Source organism: Musca vetustissima, unplaced genomic scaffold, assembly GCF_032173495.1.
Source record: "Musca vetustissima isolate MV318-11 ecotype Yass unplaced genomic scaffold, APGP_CSIRO_Mvet_v1 utg1530, whole genome shotgun sequence".
Taxonomy (NCBI): domain Eukaryota; kingdom Metazoa; phylum Arthropoda; class Insecta; order Diptera; family Muscidae; genus Musca; species Musca vetustissima.
In genome coordinates, this window is record NW_026877641.1 from 184036 (window position 1) to 193457 (window position 9422).

The window sequence follows — 9422 nt, forward strand, 5'->3', positions numbered from 1 at the left end:
GCTGACGCATGACTGCTTCTGTTCAGGATGCCGAAGAGACTTTTGCTCTCTCTCTCTCTCTCTCCTAGTCTCTTGGCAATGCAATGGGGTTTGTTGTCACCTTTGTTTGTTTTTGTTTAAATTATTTTGTTTTTAGTCTGCCGCCTGAAACAAACCTCTGATAAGAAATTGGGATTTTTTTGCAAAGATCAGCAAAAAGGTATTCCAAAGATAAGGAACAGGCTAAACGAGGCAGAATTTCGACTTCAAATAAGTTTTCGATTCAATCTTGAAACAGAATTCAGTTTAAATTTAGGCTTCATCTGCAGCAGATGTTTCAGTTGGGAAAATGAAGTCCAACAGGGGTTTGCCGGTAATGTGGTTAGGAGGGTTTATTACCCTTTGTCTCACGGGGTCCATGGTAAGTTTTTTTTTGACTTTGAATCAATATGGAATTAATTTGATATTTGTTTCATTGTTGTGTTATAGCTATTTGACCTTGTCAAGGCCGATTCGACGACGCCTGACACCTGTTCGGGTGATTTTCCTGAAGTCAGGGAATTCTTCCAGCGGGAAGGTGAACTTTTGCGACAACGTCGCCGTGAAGAATTTTTGGCCGCCTGGGAATACAACACCAATGTGACCGAAGAGAATCGCTTAAATATGATAGCGGTTAGTGCCCGTAATGCTGTGGAGAATCTCAAGGCAGCCCAGTTGGTGCGACAGAAGCATTATAGGGATCTAAGTGATCCATGCCTTAAGCGGTTGGCAGAATATGCTGGTGAAATTGGTGCGGAAATTTTAAGTCCCGAAGATCTGAATGTTCTGCTGAATGCTGTTAGTAGCATGCAATCGAATTATGCCAGTACGAAGGTGTGTTCCTATAAGGATCCTAAGGATTGTAGTTTGACGCTGGAGCCCCATGTACAGGAACGGCTTTCGAAAAGTCGTGATCCTAAAGAGCTGGCTCATTACTGGAAGGAATGGTATGATAAGGCCGGAACCCCCATGCGAGATAATTTTGCCAAGTATGTGGAATTGAGCAACAAGGCAGCTAAGCTGAATAGTAAGTTGGAAATAATTTTCAATACTTATCTCCAAAACGAAAAATGATAAGAATGAACAAACAAAGGTCCAGCACAGGGTCCAATTTTTAAATGAATATTTTTCAAAGGGTGGTGTGTGGTGTGGATTTTTAAATAACAAGGCGTGGCATTTTTAAATCATATTTTCGGGGACCACAACAAGGCGTGGATTTTTTAAATCATATTTTCGGGGACCAATACAAGGAGTAGATCCCTTAAATAATTTTTTCAAGGACGAAGAAAAGAGTAGATCCCTTAAATAATTTTTTCAAGGACGAAAAAAAGAGTAGATCCCTTAAATAATTTTTCCCAGGACCAATATTTGATTGATATTATTTTTCTCTCCTTTCCAGACTTTACCTCCGCCGCTGAATATTGGATTCACATGTATGAAGATCCTGAATTTGAAAAAAATCTCGATAGTGTCTACCAGGCAATTCTGCCCCTCTACCGCGAGTTGCATGGCTATGTACGTCAACGTTTATCTCAACATTATGGCAAGGAGGTGGTTTCACCCAATGGCAATTTACCCATGCATCTATTGGGTAATATGTGGGGTCAACAATGGGATGAAATTATTGATCTACTCAAACCTTATCCGAATAAGGAATTCGTCGATGTCACCTCAGAGATGAAGAAACAAAAATATACCGTTGAGAAATTATTTGAATTGGGTGATGAATTTTTCAAGTCGCTCGGCATGAGCGCCCTCCCTCAATCATTTTGGAATTTAAGTGTCATTGAGAAACCCGCAGATCGTACCATTGTGTGTCATGCCTCAGCATGGGATTTCTTTCAGGATAGTGATGTACGCATTAAAATGTGTACCGAAGTGGATACCCACTATTTGTATGTGGTACATCATGAGCTGGGTCATATTCAATATTATTTACAATATGAAAAGCAACCAACGGTGTTTAGAGGTGCTCCCAATCCAGGGTTCCATGAGGCTGTGGGTGATGTCATTGCCCTGTCCGTGTCATCGGCTAAACATTTAAATACCATAGGACTATCTCCCGAAACGGAACTGGATGAGGAGAGCCGCATTAATGAATTGTTTAGAACGGTGGGTAAATATCGAATTTTTTGAGGTTAGAAATTCTATTTATAATGCAATTTTTTCTTTGCAGTCCCTTAAGAAAATCGTCTTCCTACCCTTTGCCTATACCATGGACAAATATCGTTATGCCGTATTCCGCAATGAAATCGATGAACACAATTGGAATTGTGCCTTTTGGCAAATGCGTTCCGAGTACACGGGTATTGAACCTCCCGTCTATCGTAATGATAGTGATTTCGATCCACCCGCCAAATATCATGTCTCGGCTGATGTAGAATATTTACGTTACTTTGCTGCCCATATTTTCCAATTCCAGTTCCATAAGGCAATGTGCACCAAGGCTGGGCAATATGTAAAGGGTGATCGGGAGAAGACTTTGGATAATTGTGATATTTATAAGAGCAAGGAGGCGGGTAGTGCATTTAGGTAAGTATTTGGGGGTAAAGTTGGAATAGGCTTCAGGTGTAATATTCTTTTTTTCTTTGCCTATTCCAGCCGCTTTTTATCTGCTGGAGCCTCACGCCACTGGACTGAGGTCCTCAAGGAATTTACCGGTGATAGTACCATGGATCCTTCGGCTTTGTTGGAGTATTTTGAACCATTGCGTGTATGGCTTAAGGAGGAAAATCGTAAACAAAATGTTCCCGTTGGATGGGGTCTTACTGATAGTAAGTAAAAGAGACAACTGAGACGTGGATTTAAAAAATATACTTTTTTTAAGCATCTACACAAGACGTAGATTTTTAAAATAATTTTTTAAGCATCTACACATGGCGTAGATTTTTTAAAAAATTTTTTTATCCATCAAAATGAGTACGTCTTCGTACCAAATTCAGAAATTGGACGAGAAAAATTATGAGACATGGGTCACTCCATGTCCATATAGTCCCATATAAGAAGTGTGCTGATCCATAGCGGGTGTTTGGAAAACGTAAATGGTCAATGTGAGAAGGATTTTAGAATGGGAATCTGATGACGAGAAGGCTTTGGCAACCATTGCGTTGAGTCTTAAGACGTCTCAACTAAATTAGAGAAGCGTAGGAAAAATTGACCCTGTACAAAAAGCTGCTAAACGTGCATTTCTCGGATTATAAGACCATGACCGATTATTTATATGATTTCACCGAAATAACAGAAAAACTGTTGGACGTTGGAATCGAAATTCAGGAGGAGCTCATAGTAATAATCCATTTGTCTAGTTTGGAAAAAAGAGTACGAAAACTTCGTCGTCGCAATCGAAACAAGTTACCGCTTTTCCGCTTTGAAAGTAAAGCTATTGGAAGAGTATGATCGAAGGAATCAAGCGAAAGGTGATGAAGCTACAGCAGGTCAAGAGGCGTTTGGGGCAATGTAGTACAGAAGAGTAAACGATGGCAAATTTTTTCACGTGTTTTAAGAAAGGGCACTATGCGAATAAATGCAAAATGAGAAATGGAGATCATAAAACCTACTCTATGGTGGCGTTGGTAAAAAAAGAGAAAAATGATTTAAAGTGGATAATTGATATTGGAACCACGTGCCATATGAGCTCACCGTAAGTTTTTCATCACATTTGATAAGTGTGAAGAAATTATTATGATGGCAGCGGAGAAATCAATTACGGCTAATGGAAAAGGAATTGTGTGTCAGTTTATGTAAATGGATTAAATATCAGATTCAAAGATGACTTGTATGCTCCGGAATTTTATATCTATATCAAAATTAATTGAAAACGGCTGCATAGTAAAATTTGATAGTAAAGGCGCAGTTGTGAAAGACGGAGGAAAAGTTGTGTTGAAAGCCATAAAACAGACCAATTTTTTTGGTTTTGAAGCCATGGAACCTAAAGGAAAATTTTGCCCAGCGACTGGTGATATTAAATTATGGCACCAGAGGTATGATCATCTCAATTACCAAACTTTGAAAGATCTATCAGAAAAAGACATGGTGAGTGGTATGAAATTGAGTGATTCGTTGGTTGTAGATCCCTGTAAGACATGCATGGCTGAAAAGATTCATGTGACACCGTTTCCTAAACATGATGAATAGAAATGTATGGAAGTATTGGACTTGATACATTCGGACGTGTGCGGACCGATTGATGTGGAATCCCTGGGTGGTTCGAAATATTTTGTCACTTTTATCGATCACAAGTCTAGACGCATTTTTATCTATTTTATGAAGCAGAAAAGTGAGGTGTTCGATAAATTCAACATTTTCAGTAGCATGGTGGATCACCAGACGGGTAATGTTATAAAAATCCTAAGAAGTGATAACGGTAGGGAATATATTAGCAAAAAATTTAATAAATATTTGGAAGAAAATGAAATCATACACCAGCCAACAGTCCCTTATACTTCCCCAATAAAATGGAGTAGCAGAATACGCAAATCGAACGATAGTGGAAATGCCAAGGTGCTTATTGATAGATTCTGGTTTGAATAAAAATTTCGGGGCATAAGCAGTGGCGACCGCAGTTTATATAAGAAATCGTTGCCCAACAAGGACAATGGATGGAATGACACCATATGAAGTATGGAGTAGTCGAAAACCCAAAGTTAACCACCTTAAAGTATTTGGATGTCAGGCAGTGGCACTGAATAAAAATAGAAAAGGCAAATTTTAAGAGAAAGGTTATAGCCTTATTTAGTGGCAAAGGCGTATAGATTGTATGACAGCATAACTCAAAAAGTTGTAGAACGACGTGATGTCATATTCGATGAAAACAAAAAGCCTGGTGGTAGATTTAATGACGAAGACAAAGAATTCGTTTACTTTGATTATGGTATAAGAAATAAGAAACCTGTTGAGAACATAAGATAGAATCTAGAAGAACATTGGACATTAATGAGAATGGCGAAAATCTACAAGAAATGCAAGGTGAGAACACAATAAATAATGAAACTGGAGACAACCCCTCAGATGAAGATAGTTTTTATGATATGGAAGAATTGCGAGGGTTTACGCCGATTGAAGAGGAGCAATGGTCAGAGGTTGATACACCTAGACGCGACCCTGGAACGACATGATGTCATATTCGATGAAAACAAAAAGCCTGGTGGTGGATTTAATGATGAAGACAAAGAATTTGTTTCCTTTGATTATGGTGAGAGCAATAAGAAACGAGTTGAGAACATAAGAGCGGATCTAGAAAAACAAATAGAAATTAATGAGAATGGCGAAAATCTATAAGCAATGGAAGGTGAGAACACAATGAATAATGAAACTGGAGACAATCCCTCCGATGAAGATAGTTTTTATGATACGGAAGAATTGCGAGGGTTTACCCCGATTGAAGAGGAGCAATCGTCAGAGGTTGATGCACATAGACGCGGCCCTGGAAGGCCACGAATTATTAGAAGCATAAGACCTGGACGTCCAAGAAGAGTGCCAAAATCGCTGAATAATGTGGTGGAGGAGAGTGTGTCGCAAAGTTATGAAGAAGCATTATCCAGCAAGTTATGTCATCTATGGAGAGAATCAATGGAGAAACAGCTGAAGTCGTTAAAAGAAAATAATATGTGGGTATTGCAAGATTTACCTATTGGTCAGAAAGTCATTAAATGTAAATGGGTATACGCATTAAAATGGAATCAGACAGGAAAAATTATTCGTCATAAGGCAAGGCTTGTTGCAAAAGGTTGCAATCTACGGTACATGGTCAACTATATAAGGAAACCTTTTTACCTGTAGTGAGGTATACCAAATTAGAGTTGGGTAGTTCCGGAACGAACTAGTTCATTGGAACTATTCCGAGAAAGGAACAATCGGAACTAGTTCCAACACTTTAATTAATATAGTTCCTTTTTCTGATCTCTTTCCTTTTTGGTATTGTTCTTTATTCTGGTCTCGTTATTTTTTCAACACGGAACTATGTGAGCGAAAAAAAACAAAAAGAACGAAGAAAGAGAGAGATTCAAAGGAACAATGTAGGAGTCGGAACTATATGGAGCAAAGGAATTATGAAATGTAAAGCAACTATAAAGAGCAAAAGAACTATATGGAGCAACGGAACTGTTTGGTGCAAAGGAACTATAAAGAGCAAAGGAACTGTATGGAGTAAAGGAACTATATGGAGCAAAGAAACTATTTGGAGCAAAGGAACTATTTGGAGCAAAGGAACTATAAAGAGCAAAGAAACTGTATGGAGTAAAGGAACTATATGGAGCAAAGGAACTATTTGGAGCAAAGGAACTATAAAGAGCAAAGGAACTGTATGGAGTAAAGGAACTATATGGAACAAAGGAACTATTTGGAGCAAAGAAACTATAAAAAACAAAGGAACTATAAAGAGCAAAGGGACTGTATGGAGAAAAGGAACCATATAGAGCAAAGGAACTATATGGAGCAAAGGAACTATACGGAGCAAAGGAACTATAAAAAGCAAAGGAACTGTATGAAGTAAAGGAACTACATGGGGCAAAGGAATTAGTTTCTTTTTAAAAAAGGAACGAGTAAGATCGATCCACTACGTGAACTAGATTGCCGAACTCTAAAGAAAATCCAAATAAAGTGCTACGGCTACAGAAATCGTTATATGGTCTAAAGCAAGCCGGTAGAGAGTGGAATTCAAAACTTAACATTGACGTGGATTGTTAAAAAAACAATATTTTTAGGCTTCTAACATAGGCGCAAATTCAAAAAAAAATTGAATTTTTTTAATGTCAAAATTAATTTCCATCTTCATTGTTATTTTATTAGCTCTTTATTTATCATTTTCAAAATTTATTAATTTTAAATTTGTGTTCCTCTTTTATTTTCAGAAGTCTCCCATTCCTGTTCAACAACTGCTCACGCCAACAGCATTTTGAATTAAGGTGAAAAGCTCTTGTTTTTTATTAAATACACAATTTTTACACTTCCGGAAAACTGGTTATAAACTGGATACTTATTTACAAGCGGAATTTACATACAGAATTATGTCAATTGGAGATTTGTTTTATTATTAATCAATACTCATTTAAAAAAAAGGAACTTGTGATTCGATCGAAATAAATATCTTTACGAAAATGTTGAATATTATACTGATAAAAAAATTAATTTTATGGGACATTTGCATAATGGAAGTGCTGAACGGGAGATTATTTGAGTTAAAAATCTTTTTTTTTCGAAACATCTTTATAATTTGAATTTAATTGTATTTTAAATTAAGTGTATCATAAATTAGCTCTTAAAAATTATTTATAGTCTTCACATTTTTTTAGAGATCTCTTCTATCTATCCCTGTTTGCAAACATGTAAACATACTGGCCATTTCAATTTTATTAATCCGCTTTAATGGCCTGTCTGCCTGTCCGCTACCAGATTTATGTTTCAATCATTCACCCACAACTTTCTCCGATGGCTAACAAAATGTCAACAACAACACACACTCTCACACACAATTTACAATCTCCTGCGGATTTAGAAAATTAATGCCAATCTGCTCTACATTTCAAATTTGTTTTGACTTTTAAAGCCCACCTTTCTTCAATCTCTTTCCAAAACAAATGATTTTTTTTTGGTTTATAGACCTTTTAATCTTCTTTTATTTTGAAATTCAAACCCGTTTGTATTTTTGTTTTTAATATTCTAACAGAAGTAATGAAAACAAAATCTATTAACACCCAAGATCAACAGGCTAGGAATAAATGAATATTCAGAAGTAATAAAAAATTTAAAACTCTTGCGATTTTTTTTTTGGTCTACCAACCTTGAACTAGATAAAGTAAAGTTTGGGTGTGTGTGGAATTTTGAATTCATTTTCAAAATCCAAAGAATCAGCAACAATTGTAAATATATTTTGCAGGCATGACTTGCAGTTCCCCAGAATACCCCCTTTTAATTCTTTCAAAATTTCAATTTTCTAGAAATATATCACACGCGAAATTATTGCGATCATAAATAATTAATTGAAAATAGAGATTTTTATTTTTTTTCCTGAAATCACTAAGATAAGAATTCGATTAAATCATAATAATAAATGGACTTCGATAGAAATGGTATAGGAAATGTGTGGTTACGAATACAGTCAGTATTTAAAATATTTATAATACCCATCTAATCTTAAGGAAATCAGGGAGGAAATTTTTCGAAAAACAAATGGATTTGGGAATGTTCTACAGCAGAGAATCGTTTTTTAATATTTGTTCAGGGGCTATCTGAGGCTTGGATTTTTTTAAAAATATTTCTAAGGGTCCACACAAGGCGTGGATTTTTTTAAAAAAAATTTAGGGTATCCCATAAGGAGAGGATTTTTTTTGGGCCAAGGATGAACCTTATTGAAAATGGAGAAAATCGGTTCAGATTTAGATATAGCTCCCATATATAGTTTCGCCCGATTTTATGTAAAAGATGCACCAAATTCCCAATATTTGTCCGATTGGGACAAAAGTTAAAATCGTTTAGTTAAAATCGTTTTGTTAAAATCGTTTCAGATTTAGATATAGATCCTATATATAGTTTCGTCCGATTTTATGTAAATGGTGTACCAAAGCGCCTATAATTTTTTCGATTAGCACGAAATTTGGTGTGTGCTCAGATTCGTGCATTTTATTAAAAATCCTAACCTGCAGAGACCTCTATTAACAATTTTATTAAACATCCTAACCTGGAGAGATCTCTATTAATAATCCTTACCTTCAGAGACTTCTTTTAACAATTTTATTAAATTCTCACCTTCAGAGAACTCTATTAACAATTTTATTAAACATTCTAGCCTGCAGAGACCTCTACAAAACATTTTATTAAAAATCTCACCTTCAGAGACCTCTACACACTTTTTTAATTATAACCTTATCTCTAAAGACTTCTACACATGTTTTATTAAAAATCTTAACCTGCAGATACCTCTACACATTTAATTAAAATCCTAACCTGCAGAGACCTCTACAAAGCATTTTTTAGAAATCCTAACCTGCAGAAACCTCAAAAAAAATATGTAAAATTCTCTGCTTCAGAAACGTCAAAATATTTTATTAAAAATCCTAACCTGCAGAAACCTCTACACATTTGTCTAATCAAAATCCTCACATACAGAAACCTCTACACATTTTTTAATTAAAATCCTAACCTGCAGAAACCTCTACAAAGTATTTTGTTAAAAATCCTAACCTTCAGAGACCTCTGCAACGTATTTTATTAAAAAATCCTATCTTGCGGAGACCTCTACAATGTATGTTATTAAAAATCTCAACCTGCAGATACCTCTACAAAATATTTTATTAAAAATACTAACCTGTAGAGACCTCTATTAACAATTTTATTAAACATCCTAACCTGCAGAGACCTCAAAAAACATTTGATTAAAAAACCTCACCTCTACACACTTTTTTAATTAA

At 35.9% G+C, this 9422-nt stretch overlaps 1 protein-coding gene across 1 annotated transcript; it reads left to right on the top strand.

Moving 5' to 3' along the window:
• The first annotated feature begins 328 nt into the window (after positions 1–328).
• On the top strand, positions 329–4152 carry LOC133322297 (angiotensin-converting enzyme-related protein-like). Its single transcript, XM_061531310.1, has 6 exons — positions 329–400; positions 469–1045; positions 1418–2130; positions 2195–2550; positions 2620–2792; positions 4031–4152. The coding sequence occupies exons 1-6, from the start codon at positions 329–331 to the stop codon at positions 4150–4152; spliced, it is 2013 nt and encodes a 670-aa protein (XP_061387294.1).
• Positions 4153–9422: the final 5270 nt, after the last annotated feature.

Coding starts and splice junctions, on each gene's coding strand:
- LOC133322297 (XM_061531310.1), top strand. CDS start 329: ATGAAGTCCAACAGGGGTTTGCCGGTAATGTGGTTAGGAGGGTTTATT. Junction 1,046..1,417: donor CAAGGCAGCTAAGCTGAATA/GTAAGTTGGAAA, acceptor TCTCCTTTCCAG/ACTTTACCTCCGCCGCTGAA. Junction 2,793..4,030: donor TGGATGGGGTCTTACTGATA/GTAAGTAAAAGA, acceptor AAACTTTGAAAG/ATCTATCAGAAAAAGACATG.